Source organism: Rhinolophus sinicus, chromosome 17 (genome assembly GCF_057876585.1).
Source record: "Rhinolophus sinicus isolate RSI-liver-muscle chromosome 17, RSI-T2T, whole genome shotgun sequence".
NCBI lineage: Eukaryota > Metazoa > Chordata > Mammalia > Chiroptera > Rhinolophidae > Rhinolophus > Rhinolophus sinicus.
In genome coordinates, this window is record NC_142517.1 from 50,462,734 (window position 1) to 50,490,575 (window position 27,842).

The 27,842-nt window shown below is 40.1% G+C and overlaps 1 protein-coding gene and 1 pseudogene across 2 annotated transcripts; both read left to right on the top strand.

Moving 5' to 3' along the window:
- The first annotated feature begins 13 nt into the window (after positions 1 to 13).
- LOC148754778 (fetuin-B-like) lies at positions 14 to 12,143 on the top strand. Its single transcript, XM_088794351.1, is given in 8 exon segments — positions 14 to 31; positions 795 to 932; positions 2,163 to 2,250; positions 4,158 to 4,195; positions 4,198 to 4,326; positions 5,060 to 5,161; positions 10,702 to 10,785; positions 11,689 to 12,143. Coding segments are annotated over 8 exon segments (936 nt in total). The 3' UTR covers positions 12,028 to 12,143.
- Positions 12,144 to 18,302: 6,159 nt separating this feature from the next.
- Positions 18,303 to 27,842, top strand: LOC148754779 (histidine-rich glycoprotein-like; annotated as a pseudogene). Its single transcript, XR_016019624.1, has 7 exons — positions 18,303 to 18,509; positions 20,160 to 20,284; positions 21,133 to 21,223; positions 22,438 to 22,604; positions 23,886 to 23,966; positions 25,600 to 25,701; positions 26,952 to 27,842. The product of XR_016019624.1 is annotated as a histidine-rich glycoprotein-like (transcript).

The window sequence follows — 27,842 nt, forward strand, 5'->3', positions numbered from 1 at the left end:
AAGAAAATTTAAAATGGTCTTTCTGACCTGGGTAAAGGAGAAACTAGAAAACCTGTAGAATAAACCGGGATAGAGATTTTGCTCTGTTTTGGTGTGTCCCGTGGATGATGGGGGTGGGCAGGCTGTAGGATTTCCAAGGGCCCTGCCAGTCTGTGCTTCTGACATCTCCTTGTGGAGGTGGTGGTCTGTACCCAAGGATGAGCTGCTCCAGCACGGGCACAGCATGTATTTCCCTTCCCTTCTGAAATCTCTGGCTTATAGACTCTTCCTCTTCTACAAAGTGTGCGGTGGAGGAGTCAGAAGCACAGATTCCTACTCCAAAACTGGTGTCCCCCCTGACCTCCCTACGGTCCCAGCTCTGAGCTCTTTTGGCTGTACATTTTATTTCAAAGGAAAATAATCTTTTTTGCCAAAAAAAAGTGATAGAGATTTAAATTTTGCTGTAATAAAACACATTTATGGCATGTCTGTTAAAACCATTTACTGTGCTAGACAATTTCCTTTTGGTGTATGATTGAATCCTCACTCTGAGGTCCCCATGATCCCATTTCTTTTACAATGAGGAAACTGCACTCACAGTGTCTTGCCCAGGGTCACACAATTAATACAAGACAGAGCGGGCATTCAAACTCAAGACTTTTCAACCTCCGTTGTACCATGTTCTCATGAGGCGTTATCAACGTAGTCAATACAAAAAAAAGAAAAAACATCAAGATAATTTCCGATTCTGATACGATCATTCTCACAATGCAGAAACCCTTATTAAATACCTCAGTGACTAGCGCTACTCCTAGTACCGCTTTCTCTACCCCTTCCCACAGGATGCTCTTGGATCTGTGTACTATCTCACACTAGACGTGTTAGAGACTGACTGCCATGTGCTCAGCAAGAGGGCGTGGAGGGACTGTGGGGAGAGGACACTTCACGAATCGGTAAGTGCTTGTGTCCAGGAACTCTAGGGAGAAACGAGGTCTCCTCTGTTTACAGGGTGAAGCTTGTTCAACCTTTTAAATGTCCTTTATAATCTCTTGGGCATGGTGCCCATGGTGGGTATTCCAATTCTATTAGACAAAACTTGTTTCCTATTTCCTACTTCCAAGACCTTCCTGCAGGTTCCCAGTCTGTGTTTAAATTGTGAGGAAACGAGCGGAGGTGTAGCCCTCTGAATGAGTGTTTAATGAAGATTATAGAAGCAATAAAGGGAGAGCTTTTTTATTTTGCTTTACTTTGTTTTAATGAACATCAACATGAAATTTGAGGCTGGGGAGAGTAAGGCTTACAGTGTGGGAACTCTCAGAGGTGCCCTGGAAGGATTTCCTGGAATCATAGAACCCGAAGGGCCTCAGTATTGATCCTTTTAAAGATGATCTTTGAAGAGACTTGAAAATAATATAGTCAGTTTTCATTGGATTCTCAATTATCCTGTGATTTCCATTAAATTGTTGTGAAACTTTATTATGAGTACAGGATTGTGTTAAGAAGTAAACTCTTTTATCGAGCTATCTTTCCTAATCATTTAACCAAATTTGTCCAACTGTTCCTATTTGGTTTTAAAGAACAGATAGTCTGTTTACCCTGTTGTGAATTATAGTTGTTCAAGTGACACTAGCTGCTATAACACACACCCTAATAAGTGTATACTGGTTCCAACATGATGGAAGTTTATTTCTCACCCACGTAAAGTTCAAAATGGAAATTACTGATCAAGAGGGGGGTTTCCTCCAGAAGCGACTTGGAGACCCGGTTCCTTCCACAACGTGCCTCTATACTCTGCCACCGTCACCTCGTGGCTTCTATGATTGCCATCCCCATCTGCATCAAGCTATAGAAAGACAGAATGTGGAGGGTAGATTGTACATGGGAGAGCTTCATGGGCCAGAACTGAAAGTGCTTCCAATCTCTTCTGCTCACCTTCATGTGGTTAGAGCGCAGTTATACACAGTCGCACCTGATTGGGAAGGAGGCTGGGAAATGGAGTCTACCTGTGTTCCAGGAGAAGGTTGAACTCTTTGATGGTCTGCTGGCAGTTCCTCACACTGAAAGCCACTGAAATTGTCCTTAAATGTTTCGTTATTTAAAAATAAATGTCCTAGTTTAATTGGGAGGTATTTTTAAAAGTCAGGTTGTTTCACCATGTAATAAACTGTGTTTGTTGGTTTCAGGTTTATGGTCAATGCAAAGCAATAATTTACGTTAATAAGCCAAGGAGAATTCTCTATTCACCTGCGTATAATTGTACTCTTCGTCCAGGTAAGAGAGGACTCTGATTTTGTTCGTTTGAATAAAAGATGGAAAAGAGCATTAATCAGGGTGATGCCCAGAGTGTATAGAGTTCTCCCATCCTTACTTCCGATTCATACCAAGAACAGGTTCTTAATATATCCAATACTTTCCTGCCCTGTGAAATTCAACTTGTACTGTTCTTCTTCCCACAATTAATCTTCCTAAGTCACCTGTAATAGTTTATTATTGAGTACTGCATTAAATCCTAAATTTTCAGTCTGACATAAATGGCATCATCTCTCTACTGGTCCCCAGGCTCCCTTTCTAGCTGTCTCTGCCATTACCTCCCTGACTACACCAAGTCTGCACTTCGTTTAACTGGATGCCTCACTATTTTCTGAACACACATTGCACTTTCCAATCTCTGCATCTTCCTTGTGCCTTTCTCTCCCCTGAGGATGGCCTCCCCTGACACCCTCTGCCCTTAGAACTCATATCCATTCTTTAAGGACCACCACCAATGCTGCTTCTCCCACAATGTTTTCTATTCAGGAAAGGAACAAGTGGTCCTGTTTTCATTCCTGTAGAACCGTGATCTAACCACTCATGTAGCTCAGACCATGCACGGTCTTGATGTGAAGTCTTGTATCTTATTTCATATAGAATGTTTCATCCCTTCTTCCTTCCTTCTACAACCCTCCCCCCGTTCCTATCAAGTGTAAGGAGTCCATAATACTGTTGATGAAATTCAATAAATGGACTAAAAATGAGGCTGAAACTAGTGACAATTCAAATGAATGCACGTGCATTCATTGTGGGTTCTATGGAAAGCAAGCATCCAAGTCATGGGAAAACAGGACGGCTACTTGCCAAAACACTATGTTCCTGTGACTCCCCTTGTGGGTCTTGTTCAAGTGCAGATTCTGCTTCCATAGGTCTGGGACAGGGCCTGTGAGTCTGCATTTATAACAAGCTCCAGGACATAGCAATACTGCTGGTTCTTTGAGGGACAAGAGAGCAGAGCAAATATTTTATTAGATACAGTTTGAGCATCCTGGTTGTAAAAGTTATTTAAATAAATTAGAGAACAACAACTAAGAAAATAAGTCAGGACTCAAATGAAAGCCATAGGCACTGGAGGTATGGGAGGTCACGAAGCGGTACCTGGGATGGAGCCCAGAGTGACAAGCTGTGGATGTAACTCCACCATAATACATTCCAAAACACCCAAATAAACACACGACTGATCAAAACAACGTGTTTGCTCTGCAAAAACAACTTGCTGACAAGTCCTCTAGCCTGAATTTCACAGTAGTTTTGTGACTCCCAGTCCTAAATTCTGCTGTACATTTAGAGTGATTATTCTATCCAGTTACACAGTGATTTGACCAATGTTTCTTTTCTGGCTCACATGTCTAACCAGAGAGACTGTGTTTCCACCTCCCATATGTCATTCACCCATTCATTCATTAAACCATCATTTACTAAACACTCACCGTGTATTACACATTATCTCAGGTGTTGGGAAATAAAAGGTGAGTAAGACATGACAAAAATAAAATCCCAACCTTTCAAGACACTCAGCTGCTTTACAGAGGCATTGATGATGGAAGATATTGATCTACTAATTGGGAAAAACGTTTTTATGTCAATACATGTTATGTGTTTTTCAAGAAAATTCCTAGGGTAAATAAATTTGGGTCAGATGAAAAACATCTTGCTTTGATTTTTCATAAATTATGAAAGTAATATATGTTTATTGAAGAAAACTCACTGCTGACAGCTAAGTTTCGTTCCTGTAATGCCTTTTCCACTCCATCCTTGCAGACTATTATCTTCTTTTTCAGTCTTTGCTTCTGTTGTGGTCATATGATTTATAGGATTCAAAATAATTGGGACGTTTTATTTGAAACTGCTCTCTTTGACACCAACAGTTTCTCGAAGAAAGATTCACAGAATGTGCCCCGACTACCCCAGCCCAGCCCCATTGACTTGTCAGATCCAAGTGTTCTGGAAGCTGCCACTGAGTCTCTTGCAAAATACAACCAGGAGAGCCCCTTGAAGCTGTATTCTCTCGTCAAAGTCACCAGGGCTTCTAGCCAGGTAAGGCTGAAATGCCCACTTCCACCCACAGTGTGTCTGAGGACTCGCTATCGATTCCTAAACTGAGAGGAGAGAATTAAGGCACTTCTTTTGATTAGAACCCAAGAGACTTTCTTCACCCCCTACTTCAGTAGACGGATGCATATTCAATTACGTTTCGATTTCTGAGTGGTTCTATGAGATTTCCACAAGACGTGTGGGATTTATTTTTACCTCATTGCCCTTAAGGTAATAATAGAAATGGACTCATAGTCTCCTTGGGTGATTCTACTGAGGTTCACTATTTACTGCTACTTTCTCATATCTGATTGACCATGGACCACTTAGCAAGTCGATTTCTGCTCCATGTTAAGGCCTGGAGTGGATGTTGAGCTTTATGGGTTAGAGGGAATGGAGGCTCATTTGTATTTAGATTATGTTGATATCTGTCATATAAAGAAAAACTAATCTAAAAGCAAATCTACAGGAGGAAAAATAAGCTCACGCAAGGGAAAGGTTTTAGAGCCCATTCAAATTGTTAAGAGAAAAGAGGTATGCTGATTGTGTTTTCTAAATAGCAAAATCATAATACATGGATTGATCATGGCGGGACTTAGACGAAGGGACAACAGGAAACCTGTATTAACACTCTCTGGGTATGGATGGTTCCTGTAAATATAATGCTGCCAAACCCCAGTCATTTCTCCACATGGGGAAGTCTGATGTTTGTTTCTGAACTCTTGTCTCATACCAGTGGGTGTTTGGCCCTTCTTATTTTGTGGAATATCTAATCAGAGAGTTACCATGTACCAAATCCCCAGAGACTGTTTGCATACTTCAGCTCCCTGACTCGTCCGTGAGTATCCCTGAATGTCTTCATAATTTAAGATTTGTGTTTACAAATCATCTATATGTATTGTTGAGCACAAACTACATATGAGGTGTAATGCACGAGACACTTTTCTTCCCTTCAAGGAACAACTGACACTTTAGAGATTGTGCTGGCTATTTAGAGATTGACCATGGACCATTTAGCAAGTCCGGGGATTTGGTACATGGTAACTCTCTGATTAGATGGCCCAGGTGCAATAATATTTGATTGCAAGTGCAATTTTCATCAGCAGTGTTATGTCTTTGCAGAAAAGGACCATAGGAGGCTATAAAATATAGACAAATCTCCTCAGTGGTTGGTGATGGTCCTGCTTTTATCTGAACAAATCCAGTTACATTTGGAATACAACATAGTATTGCATTCCTTGGACCACTCTTTAAGAAGGACAAAGTCAAATAGGATGTCTTTCAAAGACTGCATCCGAGATGGGGAGGATGCCTTGAAACCATCTGAAACACTCCTGGTGGGAATGCCAGTTGGCACAGTGAGTTGTAACATGATTGGGCAAAATACATCAAAAGTCTTTCCCCCCTTATTTACTTATTTATAATAATAGCTTTATTAAGATGTAATTCACACAGCATAGAATTCACCCTTTTAAAGCATACAGTTCAGTGGCTTTTTTAGTATATGTACTAAAAAATATGTAGAGTTGTGCCACCACCACCAGTATCTAATTTTAGAATATTGTCATCAGCCCCAAAAGAAACCCCATACTCATTAGTAGTCATTCACCTTGTCCCCTCACCCAAGCCACTGGAAACTGCTAATCTACTTGCCATGTCCATGACTTTGCCTTTTTCTGAACATTTCATATAATGGGATATACTGTATGTGACCTTTTGAATCTATTTTTCACTTTGCATAATGTTTTCAAGATTTATCCATGTTGTAGCATGTGTCAGGGCTTAATTTCTATTAATGGCCAAATAATATTTCATTGCATGGCTATACCATGTATTGTTTATTCATCAGTTGATGGATATTTGGGTTACTTCCTCATTTGAGCTATTATGAATAATGCTGCTATGAATACTTATGTATAAATTTTTATGTGCACATATGTTTTCATTTCCCTTTGGTATATACCTTGGAGTGGGATTGCTGGGTCATATGAGAACTCTGTTTAACCTTTTGACTAACTGCTAAACTCTTCCAAAGTGACTGTACCAGTTTTACAATCCCATCAAAAATATATGAGGGTTTCAATTTTGCCACGAATTTGCCAATATTAATAGTGTTGTTTTTATTATCGCCGTCATACTGGGTATGAAGTGGTATCTAATTTCACTTATTATTTGAACTTTCCTCATGGTTAATGATGTTGAGCATCTTTTAATGTTCTTCTTGGCCGTTTGAATATATTCTTTGGAGAAACGTCTAGTAAAATCCTTTGCCCGGTTTAAAATTTGACGATTTATCTCTTTATTGTTGAATTGTAAACGTTCTTTACATATTCTGAATACAATCTTCTTATCAGATACATGATTTTCCTCCATTCTCTGTGCTTTCTACTCATATTCTTGATGAAGTTTTTGAAGTACAAAGGTTTTAAATTTACTGAAGTTTTATTTGTATTTTTTCTTTTGTTGAATGTGCTTTTGGTGTAGTATCTAAAAAACCATTGCTTAATCCAAGATCACTAAGATTTACATGTGCTTCCTCTAACAGTTTATAATTTTAGCTCTTATGTTTAGATCTATGACCCATTTTGAGTTAATATTTGTACATGATGTGAGAGGTAGGAGGTTCAACTTCTTTCTTTTGCATGTGGATATCCAGGTGTCCCAGAACTATTTGTTGAAAAGACGATTCTTTCACCATTTAATTGTCTTGGCATACTTCTTGAAGATCAGTTGACCATAAATATGGGGTTTATTTCTGTACTCTCAATTTTATTCCATTGATCTGTATATCATTCCTTAAACCAGTACCACACTATCTTGAATACTGTAACTTTCTAGTAAATTTTGAAATTGGTAAGTGTGAGTCTTCCTATTTTGTTCTTATTCAGTGTTATTTTGGGTATACTGGATCCCTTGCATTTTCATATTAATTTTAGAATCAGCTTGTCAGTTTCTGTTTTAAAAAGGCAGTTGGAAATTTGATAGGGATTGTATTGATTTGGTATAGGAATTGTCATCTTAACAATATTCAGTCTTCCGATCCATGAATATGGGATGTCTTTCCATTTTGTTTAGAATTTATTTAATTTCTTCAACAATGTTTTGTAGTTTTCAGTGTGCAAGACTTTCACTTATTTATATACATAAATATTTTATTCTCTTGGATGCTAATATGTTGCATTTGCCCTCTTAATTTTATTTTTGATTGTTCATTGCAAGTATATAGAACTATAATTGATTTTTTCATCTTGACCAGGTATCCTGAAAACTTCTGAAATCATTTATTAGTTCTAATAGTTTTCCAGTAGATTCCTTAGGATTTTTCTATATACAAGATCATGTCATCTGCAAATAGAGATACTTTCCAGTCAGCATGCCTTTAATTTTTTTTTTTCTGCCGAATTTCCTTGGCTAGATCTTCCAGGACAATGTTGAATAGAGTGGGGGAGAGCAGACATCTTTATCTAATTCCTGATTTTAGGGGGAAAGCTTTCAATATTTCATAAGTTACTATGCTGCTAATGGTAGGTTTTTCATAGTTCCCTTTTCAAAGTTCTATGAAGAAAGAACTTTTTCAAAGTTCCCTTCTATTGTTAGTTTGTTGAATGTTTTTATCAAGCAGCAATGTTGGATTTAGTCAAATGCTTCTTCTGTGTTAATGAAATAATCATGTGATTTTTTCTCCTTTAATCTATTAGTATTGTATATAACAGTGATTGATTTTGTATGTTAAAATAACCTTGTACTTTGGAGAAAATCCCAGTTGGTCATGGTGTATAATACTTTCTATATGTTGCTGAATTCTATTCGCCAGTATTTTTACAAGATTTTTCTTTATATTCAAAGAGATATTGATCCCTAGTTTTCTTGTATTGTGTCTGCCTGATTATCATATGAATGTAATATTGGCTTTATAGAATGATTTGGAAAATTTCCCCTTCTCTTCTATTTTATTTTGGAATAGTTTATGAGGGAGTTGGTGTTTATCTTCTTTAAATGTTTGGTAGACTTCACCAATAAAGTCATCTGGGCCTGGGCTTTTCCTTGTGGGAATTTTTTTGATGAATAATGCAATCTCTTGTTATAGGTGTACTCATATTTTCTATTTCTTCTTGAATAAGTTTTGGTAATCTATAGGTGTGTCTTCCTAGGACTTTATCCATTTCATCGAAATTTTCTAATTTGCTGGCATACAGTTGTTCATAGCATTCCCTTTTTATTTCTGAAAGATTGAAAGTGATGGTCCCTCTTTAAGTCCAATTTTAGGTATTTGAGTCATGTTTTCCTAATAATTTACACTTTTGTCATTATGAAATGTTTTTCCTTGTCTCTTGTAACCATTTTTGTCTTAAAGTCAATTTTGTCTAACATTTGTTTAACATTTGTCTAACATTTTATCTAACAAATTTTGTCTAACAAATTTCTCTAACATTTGTCTTTGGTTGCTGTTTACTTTGTAAATTTTTCCCATCTTTTTACTTTCAACCTATATATATGTTTCTGAATATAAAACGTATCTCTCAAAAGACTTTTGTAACCAGGCAATTGAATAGTCTCAATTTTCTCAAGGAATAATTGGGAAAGCATCTTCACCCTGTTCTGTGGAACTCTCTTTTCACTTGCCAATTACATCTTGGGCAGATCCTATATCTTTCTCATTATTTTTCGTAGGAGAAACACTTTCAATTAGGTAATTAAGGTTCACTTACATGTATGAAAAAAATCTGTTCAGTCAATTCTTAATCAAAACTTCTGTCTCATATTCCACATAAAAGCTTTTCTAAAGCCTGATCTAGAGCTTCAGACCTAGTGTGAGAGTTCTGTTCTTTCATTCTTTCTCTCCCTCTTGCAACCGTTTGCTGAGTTCTGGATCTTCCAAGTTTGAAGATGGATGAGAGAATTAGAGGAAAGAGTACAAAGACTTTTTACATAACTGAACTTGCAGGTGTAGTTTTCTCTTGGTCTACACTGGCTCTCTATGAGAGAGACTCCTGTGATGGTTGTCTTAGGTGGCACAGGAGTGAGTTCATCCAGAGGTCTTTTCCTAGTGGGATGATGTATTCTCTAGCGGACACCTCGGAACCACCCATCTCAGATTCAGCCCCAGAGATTTTTATTATTAAATGTCCCATATCTGGGAGTCCCTTGGGTGGGCACTTTCAAACGAGTACTACTTATGACATTTCCTTGTCCCATGGAACTCTCACACATTTTTACTCTGCCAAACAGTGGAAATGGGCTTTCCTTTGATGCCTTTTCTCCTTACCCTCTCATAGAAGGATGCTTTTCCAAGATCCTGCTCTTAGAATGTTCTGAGAAGCAGATCTCAATCTCCATAGTTCATATGTCCCTAAACTTTAGGGTTCATATGGTAAGCATTCCCTCAAAGTCTCTTTGTGGTCCAGTCTAGTTTTAGCACCACGTAGGCCTGTGAATTATGGTAGCTCAGTAAATTATAGCCACAGTGAGAGTGGCTGTGCTCTATTTGGTACAGGTAGCTGCAGTCTCTCCAAAAGGTTCTCTTAGAGTCCTTTCCTTATGTGATTTGGTGACAAAGAGGAGAAGGGAAAGGCAGAAGCACCATTCCCCAAAAACGTCCTACATTAATGGATTTTTCACACTTAAAGGATTTTCTAATATTGTCTTCATATAGCCTGGAGATGGGTGGTAGAGTAATATTCAGGCAATCTCTTTGGATATATTTTAATAAATTCTACGTGAGGCCTGTATTCTTAAAATTCTTAAGAAATTGAAGCAGCATTTTATTATAAAATTTTAGTTACACTTGAAAATGTGCATACCCTATGACTCTAAAATTTCTCTTCCAGGAATTTACCCTAGGAATTAATTAGAAGTATATGAAAATATATAGCTTCAAAGTTTAAACAAAACCAATGATATTGAATCTAGTGTCTCACAAAAGAGAACATGTTGAATAACTCAGAGAAAAATGACATAGCCATTGTAAAAATTGTAGAAGACTATTCAGTGCCATAAAAGGATTTTCACACTATACTGTTAATTGACAAAAGAGACTTAAAAAAAAAACAGTTTTCTAATCAACCTAAGGATAAAAGTAAGCCAAGAGGTATACGTTCTATAGACACAGATTTCTGTTCAGTATAAAGAATTTTCTAATAGAGTTTGTTCCTCAAGATGTCCCGAGTTTGCCATCATTGGAGGCAAGTTAGCCTTGTTAGGTGATTACTTACAGAAGTAATCTAGAGAGAATTGGCTCAGAGCCTGCCTACTGCATGGTAGTAGATTAAAACTGTTTGGCTGTGTGTCTACACAAGCAGAAAGCAAACTGATTTCCATTTATGATCACTGATAATTGTAATACTTAAACAACATGTATTTTCTCTTTTTTTTGTTTAGCCTGTTGGTATTTGCAAAGGTTCTCTGAGTAAAAGAGGATTAGAAAGGTTTGTCTCCGTGTCTTGCAACTTCTTTGAATCACAGGTATTTTTCAATCTCATTGTCTTCTATCTACATTTCAGCTGTTCCCTACCCGACCCTCTCCTTTTAATTTCCTAAGATCCGTGATCACCACTTTATTCAGACTGCCCTGAGGTCAAACCCACAGGATAGCTGGTTAAAGACCTGTCATTCGTTGTGTTAGTCTAATGTGGTCCTGAAGAATAAGTAATATCCCTGAAGAAACAGGGACCTACTAATTTGGATGTCTCAGGCCTCTGAGATTAAATTAAGTCTTCCAAAGACCCTAACACTGAACCATAGGGAGAAGTGTTTCCATGAAAATATTCCGTCCCTTTCCAGAATATTTATTGAACACTTACTATAAGGCAGCCTGGTATAGCTGAAAGGGTGGTTGAGACCGGCCACCTGGGTTCCAGTCCTGCTCTGATACTTGCAAGCTGTGTGACCACGGGCAAGTTTTTACCTCTTGAATTGTGGTTGCCTCTTTTATGAATGGGAGTGCAATACTTACCTCCTTTATATCCCTGTGAGAAATAAGAAGGAGCCCTGGATACAGGGAGCTGTATTGGGCTTGGAGAAATAATCAATAAAAGGTAGCTGCTACTGCCACTTCTAGGAACAGGGAGACAGCTCACCGGGGACTTTAAATAAGCCATTTAAACTCTCTGGACCATTATTCAGTTAGGAATTTGTGAAAGTTGCAGTAAGTTTCTACCAGTCTTAATACTCCCTGGCCCTCATCTGTAGTGCTTTATAACCCTTTAACTAAAGGCCAATCCTTTTATCTTGTCTCTCTTTGAAACATCCCATTATAAAAGCACAGAACAGCTTAGCCTGGTACCAGTCATGGCAGGGATTTCCCTGGGGGACATTCTTTTATTGAAAGTATTCTTATTTCATGCTTCCACCCCTGTTGTTACCCAGGGACTTGTGAGCATCCTCAGGGTGGAAGAGCCACAGCAGAGAAACACAGCCTTCGCTCATTCACCTTCCGAAGTTGCGCCAAAAGAATCTGTCCAACACCTCCCTGACTTGGAGTATGAGCAGCCCGAAGATTCCAAAGGAAAAGACCCTGTTGAGGCCTTCCCTGTGCAGCTGGATCTAACCACGAATCCCCAAGGAGAACCCCTGGATGTCTCCTTTCTCTTCCTGGGGCCTATGAAGGAGACGCTGGTTGTCTTGCCTTTCCCCAAGGAAGAACAACGCTCTGCCGAGTACCCCGGACCAGCCAAGATGGCCGACCCTCTTGTTCTCCCACCATGAGAACCACATAGAGTATTCCATGGGGATACGGTGCCCTGAAGAAGTGGTGGGGGTGGGAGACAGACAGAGAGTTTGAATGTAGAGAGTGGCTAATAAAGTGTGTCTTTTTGACTCTTGTTGGTCTCATCATATTGTCTGGGAGTGGAAATGGGACCAAACCCTCCACTTGTACACTGGGTTGCATGCTTCCTAAGTTATCCAAGGTCTCATTCCATGTCTAGATGCCTCTGATGTCTTCCAACTCTCCTTTGTAACGATTACTGACTTTGAGCTAAGCATCTCTGATGTAGGGCCTGCCATCTTTAGGCATGACCTCCTCTTTCTGGGCAAGAGTGTATTATCATTCTTTCGATCAAAAGAAGATGAAAACTGAAGGATACCACGAGACAGGGATTCATCACAGAGTTTCACTCTCCCTTTATTCCATAATTATTTCAGCACCAAGTATTGGTCAGATGTTGTCTGCACAGCCTTGAACCGAAGGTGGATTTTTTTCTTACCTGTCTGAATAGTCTCTGGGCCCAGAACTTGATAAATTCACGTGACAAATTTGACAAATTTACTTAGCAATGGTGGTAGACGGAAGAGACCATTGCCTGTGGCTTATGTTTGATCCTGGGAAGAATCAGCCATTGTTCCAAGTTGGGGAGCCTTCTGGTTTCTTTAATAGTTTTGCTCAGAGAACAAATGAAGAGCCCAGGTGACATTCATTCTCAATTTTTCACTTAAAAAAACAAATATACATGTATATAACATATATGTAATATATAGGTGATATGTATATTATGGACATACATATACACACACAACTATTTGTTTTATATATATATGTGTGTGTATGTGTATATATATGACAGGTGTTATGGGCTGAATAATGACCCCCAAAATTCATATACTGAAGTCTTAACCCCTAGGACCTCAGAAGGTGACTGTGTTTGGAAGGGATATTTAAAGAGGTAAGTAAGTATGATGAATTCCTTAGGGTGGGCCCTTATCGGATGTGACTAGTGTCCTTATAAGAAGAGATGATTAGGACACAGATAAGCACAGAGGGAAGATCATATGAAAACGCAAGGAAATGGTGGCCATGTACAAGCCAAGGAGAGAGGCCTCGGAAGAAGCTAACCCTGCAACACCTTGATGTCAAACTTGTGTCCTCCAGCATTGTGAGAAAATTAATTTCTGTTGTTTAAGTGACCCAGTTCATGATACTTTGTTATGGCAGCCCTAGCAAACGAACAAAACAGGGAATTTGCAAATATAACTCTAGTCCTGCGTTCTGGCAGCTGTTTCTGAAAAGAGGCACAGAGGTCTTAGCATAATTTACTTAAAAGCAGTAGACAATATTCACCCTATATTACTCTTATCTGCTTCCTGTAAGAAAGAAAAATAATTAAGTGCGGTGTCATGTAGAGCCTTAAATTCTGTTTCAATCAATGTCTGGCAAGAGACACAGGCCATAGGCAATGATCTCTTCCATCTACCCCCATTGCTAAGTACATGTATCAAATTTATCAAGTGAATTTATCAAGTTCTGGACTTGGAGAATATCAGATAGGTAAGAAAAAAAATCCACCTTCAGGTTGAAGGCTGTGCAGGCAATATCTGACCAACACTGTTTCAGATAGTTCAACTGAAAAGACTTTAGTGAAAGAAATGAAGACTTGTGGGCCAAGTTAAGGGAACAATGGAGGCTGAAGCACCTGGAGAACAGCAAGAAGCCTTTGCCACTCTGGACCTGAGGAGACTGCAGGAGGAGGAGCCTTACCCAAATCCAGGGGGAGCTGAAGCTGTAGGTGGAGGGGCCACCTGGCAGGAGCTGCCCTGGTGGAGGGATGCAGCCACTGCCAGAACCTAGTGCTGAAGCAGAAAGGGGCAGGGAATGAACCCCCTGACCTCTCTCTCCTTCCTTCCCACCCTCCCTCAGTCCTTCCAGTCTCCTCCTCCCATTGGCTCTTTGAACCCAATAGTAAGCTAGCTTTCAGGGGAGCCTGGGTTACTCAATCCACAGGAGTCAGCCTTCTGAGGCAAAGCCAGGCAGAGAAAGGCAAAGAATGGACCTGGAGCAAACAGAGGAAAATCACTGCTAGCGCTAGGTAGGGTATTTCCTAAAGGTGTTTCATAACACCCTCCCATACTGAGTAAAGCATGCAGAAGGACCCTAGACTGTGGGTCCTTCTTGTTGTGTTCCTTGTTGGATAGACAAAGGAACCATCAACAGAGATAGAGCATGTAGGATGAAAAGAAGTTTTGAGCATTTGCTGAGTTGATTTCATTAAATTCAAAGGAAGCATTGTCATTCTTACCTATTCTTTTTCAACATCTGTCAATGCTGACTCACTCTTTCTTCAAACTTTCTCAAGTAGACATTGTCCCATATCCTCCAAGTTCTTCTCCTACCCTTCTAATGATTTCTCCTAAGGCATTCGGGTTCCTCATTGACTCATCGCTTAGATGCTGTTTCTCTAGTTTCTGATTCTTGATCTTCTTTTTTTATTCTGCAACTTCCACGTAGTCAAGCTAATCCCATAGTCTTGCCAATAGTCTCAAAATGCTGCAATCCTTAATCATTTGATGCTCTTGTATTCAAATAATCAAATTATTCCCCAGTAAAAATTTTTTTTTTATATTTTATTAAATTTATCGGGGTGACAATTGTTAGTATAATTACATAGATTTCAGATGTACAATTCTGTATTACATCATCTATAAATCCCATTGTGTGTTCATCACCCAGAGTCAGTTCTCCTTCCATCACCATATATTTGATCCCTCTTACCTTCATCTCCCACCCCCCACCTCCCACCCCCCTTAAAATTAAAAAGTGCCTTCAATTACAAAAAAACTGAATGTCATAAAATTCGGTGAACTGATCCAGTCATCCTCCCCCCGCAAAAAAAATCAGAAATTTACAAGGATATTCATTGTAGCATTATTTGTAAGAACAAATAATTGGAAACAACATGTGTGGCTGAAAATTAAGGGAATATTGATATATTACAAACATATGTAATATGCAATATCATGAGACCTTTGAAAATAATCTTTCTGTAGAATATTTAATGATTTGGGGAAGTTATTATAGGGAAAATACAGTATTTAATCTATGTAACAAGAATTTGTTAAAATCCTTCCCTTGGAAAAGGGTTTGGAAGATGAGGGATAAGGGAGAGAGAGATATTTAATTTTTATTTTACATGTTTTGTAATATTGTGGTTTTTTTTTTACTTTGTGCAGGAATTATGTTTATGATAAAAATGTATAAAAGATCTCAAATAAAAAAATAAAATTCCATTATAAAAAACAAAAACAGCATTTATAAAGCCTATATGGCTTCTACTAATACTCCCCAAAATAGAGGTTGTAAGTAAGTACTCAAACACAGTGGACGAAAAAAATATCTGTATGCACAGCAGAATAATCCCAATAATGTAAAAACACATATATTATAGATATCCAAGTGGAAAAAAGTCCATGAAGAAATATATAGTAGTTAATGATTTTTCTCAGGTAGTGGAATTAGAGGTGAGTTTTCCTTTACATTTTTTGTATTTCCACTTTTTTTGCAAAAAGCATATATTTTATTATGAGGGAGAAAAAAAGCTGTAAAGAATAAAAATTCTCTTAACTGACTTTCTCTGATACTATGGCCAGGCCACCCAGAAAGAACCAAAATGCCGGAATGAGTACGTGGATCTACCCTGATTGCTGCAATAACCGTCTTGTGAGAAGTCACCACTCCCCTCTCCGTTGCACATCTGAGGCCACTCTCTGGCTCAGGACCGGCAGGAAGCATTCCCAAAGCCAGTAAGAAGAGTCACCAAAGCTGAATGTCACTTCCTAGATCATCAGACAGCTCCCCGGGACAGACTGTCTCTCCTACTCACCATCATTGCTGACTGTTGCCATCCTAGCACCTTCAGACTGCTCCCTGAGATGTCTCATCTGAAATTCCCATAGTGTTGGAATGGCATCACTAGCATTGTGTCTGTATTTAAGATTCAACAAAGCAAAGGAAAGGGAAGGCATGGCTCTCGTGATTACCCCTAAATCTCAGCTACTAAATCTACAGTACTATAGTGCTCGCTTCGGCAGCACACATACTAAAATCTACAGTACTATCAGAGAAGCTTATTTTCATCCTCAGTGTCTTTTCCCAGTCCCATCCGTTTCCCTCCACCCGCATTTCGCTTGTCCAGGGCCCTCCATATTGGGTATGGCCAATATAGTGATAATAGAAAGACTTAATTAAGGAGCTCAACTCATGGAAATTAAAACAGGTTTTGTTTTAATCCATAGCTTTTCCCCTGCCCACCTGCGTTAGAGCCCCTTAGTAATACCTTGGCCAGATTCCATACTACTTCTGTCATTCTAAGTTACACTGAAGTGGTCCTATTTGGATGTTTAAAAGCTAGTGTTGTTAATGTTAAAAGTTCAAATCTAGACGTAATTCAAAATGTGTTTCTTCCATTTTTTGCGCTCACTAAACCAGTCTGTAATTCTGGGAAGTGCGTTCTGCTTTTCATGTACTGTGGGGACAGAGCCCCAGGGAGCAGTTCCCAGACTCTCAGCCTCACGTGGAAAGGTGCTGGCTGGGGTAGTAGATGGCCATCAGCTGTGGCTAGTTGGCCGTCAGCTGTAACCCTTGTGCCATTGGCCACTAATATAACTGCCGCAGCTGCGTCGGGGACTGGAGTCGAGGAGAGTCGGTCGGTTGGCAGCAAAGCGGACAGCAGGTCACACATCGTGTGAACCAGCCTCCAGTGAGACTACAGTGGTATGATTTCCCTACGTATGGCTCCATGGGTGTTCCTTTTTGGCCTAGTCACATCCTGCATTCTTATGAGGGGAGCGGGAGCAGAGACCCCGCCTGACACCCTGCCTGACGTGTACCCTCTCCGTCCTCTGTCTCTTCAAACTCTTTCCCTCCCTTCAGGTTCTGTCTAGAACCCCAGTAGTTCTCAGCCTTGACTGCACATTGGAATTATCTGGGAGTTTCAAAACTACCGGTACCTGGGTCCACCCCCAGAGAGCCTGGTTTAATTGCTCTGGAGGGAAGGCCTGGGTATAAGGATTTTTCAGAGCCCCTCAGGTGATTCTGTTATGAAGTCAAGGCTGAGAACAATTGCTGGCCATGCTTGCAGACACCGCAGAGAAGAGAGCCGGGAGGGGGATGCTGTTTAAGTGACTGGTAGTGGGGAGGGGACCTGGGCTGATTGCCGCTAGTCCTTTCTGATGCTGCTGGACGCTGCTGGTATGTAAGGTCCATACAGTATGTATATTGGTTTCTGTGGAGGGGTAGGACTGTGGGATCAGCGTAGTCCCAGCTCTGTCCCCCAGTGCTGAGCCCCTCCCATAATAGTATATACCCTCTAACACCTTCTCTTAGATGGAATAAAATGGCTTGACTTCTACCCTCACCGTGGTTCTCTTCCACATGAACCAACTCTCTTTGGCATGCTTGAGGGCCATGGAGAATTGGAATAATATGGGGGTGACTTTAAATTCTTCTGAGGCATCATAATAATAATAACAATCAATAGCATCATGTTATTCAGCACCTGGATTTGTGCCATGAATTATAGTGGTTATTTTATATGTTTTCTTATTTAAGTATCGCACAATCCTGTCAAGAGGTATTAATTCCCATTTTATAAATGAGGAAACTAAGAATCGGAGAAGTTTCATAGCTCACCCAGCATAAAAGAGCAACTCATAAAAGAGTAACAGAGTTGAAATTCAGATCTGACTCCAAAGCCACAGACTCTTAATCATTCTCTTCTACCTGAGCTCAGTTCCTTGTACGGCGTAAACGTTTAACACGTTACCTCCCTTAAACAATGCAGCTGCGCTTTACTGAGGGCTTCTTGCGACATAATCCAAGGAGGGAACTGATGGTGGAACTTTCTGGCTGAGACAGGCTACAGACGGAGGAAAATCACTTTATTTCCATCCCCCTCACCAATGCTTGTGGTAGAAAACACACCTTGGATCTGCTGCCTACTAGAAATATCTAGATTTGTGCAGATCACAGTTTCCCCCACTCACTAGTGGCATGTCTCAACTTCCTGTCCCCAGAACCCATTAATCATTTACAGCATGTTGACAGACATTTTAACCAGGGGTCAAGGTGAACATCCCCAGTTATACAACAAAAACGTATAAAAACTTTGTTTAATCAATGGCATGTGCCGTGTGTGTGTGTGTGTGTGTGTGTGTTTTAGAAAGTCTGTATCTAATACTCTGCTGTGGTATACCACAGTGAGGTGTGGTTTTCACATTTTAACACGATGAAGGCATTTGCTACAGCTCTGCTTTTGTCCCTCTTGATCACGCTGCAGTATTCCTGCACTTTGAGTCCCACAGATTGCAATGCTACTGGGCCCCTGGCTGGGAAAGCTCTAGATCTGATCAATAAAGGACGTCAGAATGGCTACCTTTTCCAGTTACTGCGGGTCGCTGATGCCCACTTGGACAAAGTGGTGAGGAATTGCCAATGGCAGAGCTGAGGTGGGACACCATGCACCAGGGCAATGTGATTGTCACCCCTAAGACTGCTGCTTCGCACAACCCTTTAGTCAGAGTTTTCTGTTTAGTTTCTGCTGCTGCTCGAGACTGCTGTTTTTCTTTCTTTGAAACTAATGTTTGTTATTAGTATATCTTGAACTACGAATCAGTCTGTACGTACTTAATAAGCATTGATGCTGAGCCCAATCAAATGCTAAGAACTATAAGAGAAAAATTAGAATAAACTGTGGGCCTTGCCCTCAAGGAAGTAATAACCAGCTCACATGCCCACATAGGCAAACTAATGAAAGGAGATCTGTTAAGACTGGCTGGGAGAAGCCTTCTCTTGGGCCCTGAAGAATAAGCAGAATTTGAATAGGAAGATGGCATTCCAGGAGAATTCCAGGCACACCACCTCTGTGTGGTTAGGGAATCAGGAAGGTAGGTGTTAGGGAGTAATGAAACACAAGTAGGGGTGTTCCAGAAGTTCTATGTGGGCTTTGGAGTAGCCATCAGGTTGGGAGGGAGATTGTAGCCTTATCTTGAAGCAAAGCAAGCCTACTGTCTTCACTTAGATTAGATGCTTATTCGGAGTGGGTTTGAGGGCTTACGGTAGAGATTATGGAGGGAGGCTTCCCTCTCCAGCCTCCTAACATAACCTACCCTTTGATGGAACCACTAAAATGAGGGAGGCCAGACCATGGAGCACCACAGAGGACAAGCAGAGAAACTATACTTGTTAAAGCATTATAGATGGAGGCAGTAAATTGCAGAGAACAAGAGTGCAGGAATTTAGGATTCAGCCAGCAATTTAGTGACCGTTAGTCCAGTTCCAGGCTCTTTGCCACATTGTAGGACCCAGGCTGAGTTGGCACAGTGCTACCTCTGAGTGGTGGTATAAATGGTGGGTGGTTGGGGAGGGGGCAGAGTGTGCCTGGGGAGATGGATGCAAGTGACAGAGACAGGAACTAGAAAGCTATTTTATGAGTTCAGGAATGAGGAAATTAGGATCAGATCAGACAGTGGGGTTTAGGGCAATGGAAAACGAATAAAAGAAAGACCATTCAAGGCCTGGTGACTCGATAGCAACAGCAAAGGAAGAAATCAAAGTTGATGTCACATTTTTTTTATGCCAAAGACTAAGGTAATAAATAATTAATGGTGCCACTGACAAAAGACAAGGAAAGTGGAGAAAGGGAGCTGGTTTGTAAGAGAAGAGAGTGGTTTTAGCTTTGGCCAAGTTGAAATCATGGCAAGATATCCAAGTTCAGGAATAGAGCTGGGTAAGAAAACACAGCTCCACATATAGACTGGAGCTCATGATGTGCCTGTCAGCATTATAATTCTAGGCTTCTGTCTTCAACATCTCCACCCAAACCAACTGTGCTATTTAGTGATTGCTTTCTAAAGCTCATGGGCAGAAGCAACATAACAACCAGTTGAAAAGAACATTTGTAAGTAATCCTTTGAAGCTATTTATTTAAATGAATAGATCACATGACAAAAAGGTAGAAATTGACAATCATTTGGAAAGGAGCAGGAATTATGTTTGAGAAATAAAGACATTGCTTTTATTTAGTTGCTCTCGTATACTACTCATCTGTTGCTTTCTTGGAATTCCTCAGGAATCTGCAACTGTCTATTATTTAGCCTTAGATGTCAAAGATCTGACTGTCCAGTCCAATCCAGGAAATACTGGGATGACTGGGATGACTGTGAGCCAGCTCTTTCTAGACGTCCAACTGATATGGTAAGTAAACATGCTACCATCTTCCTCTTCTTATCATTCTTGACTTCTGTGTACTCTGCTTACTTAGGGCAGCTGTGTGCCAACACTAACATAGCAAAAGAGTAAGAGCAACTTCCACCTTTTGACTCATAAAGATTATGTTGGCCTTGAGTAGTATTCTCTTGAGAGCCATATCTGGGAACCCAGGGCAAGACGAGTCAGTGGGTTGTGGACCCATGGGATAGCATGAGCAGCTGTGAGACCTTGGGCAAATCACCTAAGGTCATTAGACTTCCATATCCCCAGCTGTAAAATAAGATGACGGGTTTGGAATAGATGGACTCTAAGGTCACTTCTGGACCTGACAGTCTGTGGGTCTAGCAAACCAGAACTTGTAACTGTGTCCTATAAAGACTGGTCCCATTCGCAGGAATAGCCAAAAGGATAAGTTGCAACTATCATGAGGAAGACGGTTTTGCTCTGTACATTGTACACGGGTACTCAGATCCCAAGTTGTCTGCCACGAGAGAACACAAAAATGAACAAGCACAGGTCTAATATTTCAGTTCCAGAAAATAAGCCATTTGCATACCTAGAAGTTTCAGCAATTTTTCCCCTTGAAAATATTTGGGATGTGGCCATGATGCATTTAAACAGTTTCTCTCTGGTTATCATGAGGGCTTTCGATGCCTATAGCACCCAACACAGAGAAGCAGATTAAGAAAATATAGGTTTTGGGACAGGATTTTTTGAGAGAAACGATAAATAAATTTTAAATGTATAGTAGAAGTATGTTGCATTGCTTTTTTCTTTCTGCATATTCCACCTGAGGAAAGCAGTATGCAATGACAAACTCCTTTTGCTTACAGGTGATTGGACAATGTAAGGTAATAGCTACAACATGTATGAATCAATCTCAGGATCTTAGAGTGAATGACTTCAACTGCACCACAAGTTCTGGTATGGAAATCTGTTAAAGTGCTACTTATTCTAGTCTAATTCTACTAATTCTCGATCGATGCAGAATTCAATCATAATATAATAACTTACAATGTACATGTCAGAAATGGTCCCTGCCCTCACGGACTTGATTATTACTCACTCTCTTGAGAAGAGAAGGGAGAAGTTTTCTCCCTGTTATTGGTGCACTTTCCTTTAAAGAAATGCAATACACAAAAATAGAAATCTATGTGAGGTAGTATAGCATGGTAGTATAGTTGTAGAGAACATGGGCTCTGGGGTCAGATTTGCTTGAGTTTGAATCCCAACCTTATCACTCCTAGTTGAATGGTCTTGAGGGCAAGTTATTTACCCTCTTTTAGCTTTCCTCTTTGAGGATAGCCTCAAACTATGCTCTGATGAGGAGAGTAATAATGTTAGCCCTTCCAGTCTTTGTTAGAATTAAATAAGATGGTCTGTGTAGTACACTTGCAAACTACTTAGCACTCAGTAAGTATTGATGTCCACATCTAAAAGTTATACATTAACGCTACAGTTTACAAAGCAGTTATACATATGTTATATCATTTAATCTCACAACAAGTCTATGTAGTAAAGGTTATGGTACTTTCTGTTTTAGAGACAAAATAACTGAGTTTCAAAGAGGATCAACGACTTGGCCTTAGGATCACAGCCAAATGTAGGGGACATGATCCTATCCCACAAGTACTGACTCTGAAGTCCATGAGCTTTTTATTTACTTTCCAAAAAGAATGATCACAGAATTGCTTCAGTAATAACAAATCTCAACATGATTCAATATAGAAGAATTCAACAGCCAAGCATCTCCTTCAGGAGGTTGCCTTAAAGAAAGATTGAGCTGCATCTTCTCTACTCTCTGGGCAAAACTTCATGTTGATGATGCCTCTCCCTCCTTGGCAGAGACAGGAAGAGTTCGTTAAAATAGTAACACTTTATGGATGATGGGGAAGCATCGTGAATCCAGTCAGAACAGAGGCTTGAGCCTCAGAAGGATCTGTGTTTAGTTTATAGCTCTGCTGCTGATTGCCTGATTTGATCTGGAACACGTTTCTTAGCCCCTTCAATCCTCAATTTGCCCATCTGTAAAATGGAAGCTATTGTTATTCTTGCCCCCGTGCTTACATGTATTTAGTCCCAGCATTGACATTGCTGTTTGCAACCCAGTAGCCACAGAACTGCCATCTTCTCTCCAGTCTCTTCTGCACTGGCCAACACTAAAGACAGCCCAGTACTCTTCGATTTCTTTGAGGACACTGAGCTCTACAGAAAACAGGCAGACAAGGCCCTTGAGAAGTACAAAAGGAAGAATGATGACTTTGCCTTTTTCAGAGTGGACCAGGTGGAGAGAGTTGTAAGAGTGGTGAGTCTCCATCAACGCCCAGCTACAGAGTGAGGGCCCAGGCTCTAACCGGGCGGGTGCAAAATTCAGCAGCTTTGACTCTCCACAGGCCTCCCTCCGCCAGCTGCTTTTTAAATTGAGGCCCCTGTTGCAGCCTAAACAAACAGTCAGTAGATACCACAGAACTGTTCTCCTGCAGATTTTCATTTTTTGGAGTTTCAGAGAGTGTGAATATCTAAGAGAAGAGGAAAAACCCAAACAAAAAGTGGAAAAGACAGAAGAGCATATTAGAGTCATTAACATCATGTGGTCCTAATCGCCTTGTATTATGACGGAAAACTGAGGGTCAGAGAAACTACCGGTGTTTCCCTGAAAATATGACCTAGGCGGACAATCAGCTCTAATGTGTCTTTTGGAGCAAAAATTAATATACGACCCGGTCTTATTTTACTATAAGACTGGGTAATATATAATATAATGTAATATAATATAATACAATACAATACAATACAATACAATACCGGATATAATATAATAGAATGTAATGTAATATAATATAATACCAGTTATGATATATTAAAATATAATACTGGGTCTTATAGTAATTTTTGCTCCAAAAGATGCACTAGAGCTGATTGTCCGGCTAGGTCTTATTTTCGGGGAAACACGGTACCTCACCACACCCAGTGGTATGGCTGGAATTAGTTCCTCCCAGTTCAGCGTCCCAAGTGCCTTCCACCCAGAGTGGTCTTGTCGAGCCGCTAGTTGAGGTTGTCCTGCATTTTGAAAACACAAAGGTGAATAGATTACGGTGCATGCAAGCAATAGAATGAATACAATGCAACTACTGAAAAGAATATTTTGGACCTATATGCATTGAAAGGAGTTCCAAGTTGTATTGCTAGGAGAAAAAGCAGGTAGCAGAACAATACTTAGACTATGAGCCCCTTTACATTAATTAGATATAGGTGTATATGCACAGCATATTTAGAAAAAAGCGAGAATGAAAAATCCATCAAATGGATGATAGTGGTACCTCTGAGAAGGAGAGACCAGGGTACAGAAGGGTGAGTTTTCATACTATGCTTGATTATTTTTGTATTATTTGAAACTTTTCAATGAAATAGTATTCACTTTATCACTTATGTAATACATTTTAAAAGGCAGAGACTGTAAGAAAAATGGCATACATTGCTGATTTTGAATCTTCATAATACTTTACTGTATATTAGGATAGTAGGTATCTACTGCCCCCCGCTTTTTTAAATGTTCCTGAAACTGCTTTGATCCAATTTGTTCTAGAGAGGAGAGGAAAGAACCAATTACTATGTGGACTTCTCTGTGAGGAACTGCTCCAGCCACCATTTTCCTAGACACACTAATGTGAGTATACTAGATGTCTGCGAAATACGAGGTGACATTTAGAGACCACACACTATGTGCCAGGCACCCTGCTAAGTGCATTGCACATACGATAGCCTATTACCCTCACCACCATCCTATGAACCAGATGCGATTTTTATCCCTGATTTACACATGGGGAAATTGAGGCACAGAGAAGTTAAGTGAATCGTGAGAATATTATTTTATAAATATACGTGACATAAACCAAAACTTAACACCGAGTTATTTAAACATGGGGATTAAAGACTTAGCTAAACCCGATAACTTGATTGTATCAGGAACCTGCACCCATGGCTGCTTTCATTCACTGCATCTCATTTATTCTTCATTTACTTCTCGATTTGACAAATGGGAAGGTAACTGAGGCTCCGCACAGGAAAGGTTTTGCCCAATGTTCAAACCAAGCTCAGTTTAGAATCCATTTCTATGCTCATCCCAGTGGGATTTTTCTCCAAATCATTTATAAATTGATACTTATGTACCTGGAAGAAGATTTTATTAATGTTTCTCAGTATTTGTATGGTAACTTAGAGTTTACAAAACACCTCCACATATACTGTCTTGTTGGAGCCCTGTGACAACCCCACTGAGGAGAAACAAGTGTCTGCCTCCATTTCCCTGCGACAGAAGAGCCTAGAGATTTAGACACTTACCTAAGGGCACTTAGCTAGAAAGTGTGAGGGCACAGGATTTTAATGGTGGCCTTCTGATTTCAAGTCCAGGATTTTTCTGGAGTTTAACAGCGCATTCTCTAGGGCCAGAAGAGAGGTAGCATTCACTAATTCCTTTTCTGGCTGTTCAACATTTCTACCTAAGTAGCTATAGAATCCTGCTTAGTGGCCAGCAGAAAAGACACTTTCCTCCCCCACTCCTATCCCCACAAACCCTTAATTATTTTGGTGTGGGCTAAGCAAACCCAGTGCAGAAACATGGCCGCTGGAAAAGAGTTCAGCGCTCAGTGTTTTACATCATTATTTCATTTAATTAAGTCTTCTCAGGTTTATGGGTAGATAGTATTGTACCCATTTTACAGACAAAGACTGAGTCTCAGGAATTTTATGCAACCTGCCTAAGCTCACAAAACCGGTAAATGATGAAGCCAGGATTAACGTAGACCTGTCTGACTCCAAAACTGTACTCAGTACCTCAATGCTTAACAGTCTTTTCTAAAAAAGAGTTTTTTTCTTGTCCTAGTTTAACTTTCACAGCTGGGTTTAGGGACCTCTGGGGCACAGTGGTGCCAGCCAGTTGAAACCTCTGTGCTTAGGGTAGGGCCAGCAGACAATCACTTTGACAGGGTCCATGCAAACTTTATACTGGTTCCTTCCTTTCCAATACTTCCCTGCAAGGAACAAGTTAAAGTTGTACAAATCCCGTTCTGTACCCCACTTCATTCTCTCTACGCACAGGCAACTCTGGTCTTCAGTGCTGAAGGGTTGGTTAAAGTCAAGGCATCAATGACATATTATTTCTTACCACCACCATGGGAAAGCCCAGTGGTGGTGACCATTCATGGAAGAGAACCACAGCAAATTGGAAAGAAAACCTTTGAAAATTGTACTTTTCTCAAATCTCCTGCTCACGTGCACACATATTTCCATCTTCTTTAAAGGTCTTTGGGTTCTGCAGAGCAGATTTGTCCTATGATGTAGGAACCTCTGACATGGAAAGTGCAAAAGATATTGTCATAAACTGTAAAGTCTTCAACCTTAAGGTGGGTTTCCTAAGCAGGTTTTGTCATGAGTAGGGCCACATTAAGTGATATTTTCACACACATAGTGTATTTTGTTCTATGGCTCTGTGTGTGTGTGTGTGTGTGTGTGTGTGTGTGTGTGAGAGAGAGAGAGAGAGAGAGAGAGAGAGACAGAGAGAGAGAGAGAGAGAAAGAGAGAGAGAGACAGAGAGAGAGACAGAGAGAGAGACAGAGAGAGACAGAGAGACAGAGAGACAAGGAGAAATGAGAGAGATGAGATGTGGTGGGCGTGGGGAGAAATACAGAGAATAGTCTCTGGGAAAAGTAGTGCAAATGCTGACATGACACAAAAAGTGTGCAATTTTCCCCAAGAATTGGGAAGGGATAAGATTTGTCAGAAAAGTTAAATCTTGACCGATTTAATCAACCTTTAATTAATTTGAAAATGGCCTTTATAGTCAGGACTCCAGTGCTGAAACTTTATAATTCCTAGTTTTAGTCTTCGGCCTAGAATCTAAGGGGACTAAATTAGCCTTAAATTTATTATATAAAGGTATATATAATAAGACGTAAAACAGCATTTTACAAGAATATGTGTGTGTAAAAACCCTTGTTCTACACACAGATATTCTTCACAGTATCTTTTTGTCAGAAAAAAACAAAAAACTGAAAATAAACTAAACATCCATGTGCCAAACCCCAAAATAGGAGGGAGAGGGTTTGTCACCATGAAAATGGCTACATAGATTTTTCAAAAAATTAAAACCAGAACAAGCAGAGTGAAGAGGTGAGATGCTCGTCCTTTAGGAATAAGAGATCCTTTACTATGGAGCCTCAGAACTCTGTTGAGAATCTAAATTATAAGGCACTAGTTTTACAAATATTGGTCTACTGATGACTATTCTTGTGTAACATAATTTCACCACTTTATGTTGAAATGAGAAAAATGAAAATAGTAAGAAAGCTTTTTGTGATACAACATTTTTCATTTAAAGGACCATCGTTTACTCTGAGATTATCTTTCTGATTCTTGTGTTATCAAAATATTATTCCTATTGTGAAATAATGATGGTGGTAGGTGATAGTTTTGTTTGTATTTTAAATGTCAACTTGGCAAGATTAAAATTTTACAATGCTCTTTTGGTATTCTACTTTTTCAGTTGATTTGTGGAATCTAAAAGTATGAGGGCCGTTAGTCTAAATCAAGTTAAACATCTAACTTCTCCTTTTGTATCCTATGATGGTGTTCACTCTTCTGTGTCCTTCACCAGGAACATAGAAACATCAGTGCTGTACAAGCCCATCTGGACCATCTACCCCACTCTGGTGGGCATGAGCATTCTCCTGCTGGCAAGCCTTCATTTAAGCCCAAGAGATCCAGAGATTACCACCATCCTCACAAGCCACATCAACTTGGATGCCCACCTCCTCTAGAAGACAAAAGTCACTCAGACAGGCCACAGTTTCAATTAGAAGCTCCTCCAGTGTTGCCCCCTTCAAGATGTCATCCTCCCCATTTTGGTACCAATGGCACCCATACACCCCCCCATAATCACAGTTCCAATGAGCACCATCCCCATGGACACCATCCTCATGACCATCATCCCCATGGATACCATCCCCATGGACACCATTCCCATGGATTCCGTCCCAATGGACACCGTCCCCATGGACACCATCCTCATGAGCATCATCCCTATGGACACCATCCACATGGACACCGTCCCCATGGACACCATCCCCATGGCCATGATTTCAATGACCATGGACCCTGTGACCCACCACCCTATAGCCAATGTTCCCAAGATCACCATCGCTGGGGCCATGGCCCCCCACCAAGTAACTCAGAAGAAAGAGGTCCAGGTAAAGGACACTTTCCCCTCAAATGGAGACAAATTGGATATGTTTACCGACTCTCTCCACTGAACAAAGGTGAAGCCCTTCCTCTTCCCGAAGCCAATTTTCCCATCTTCTCATTGCCAAATCACAACAATCCTCTAAAGCGAGAAATTCAGTCCTTCCCTCAATCAGCCTCTGAATCATGTCCAGGGACGTTCAAGAGTGAGTTTCCACAAGTCTTGAAGTTTTTTGCATATACATGTCCAAAAGACAATCTGAGTTCCTTGAAAAATCAATAATATTCTGAATTAGAACCATAAATG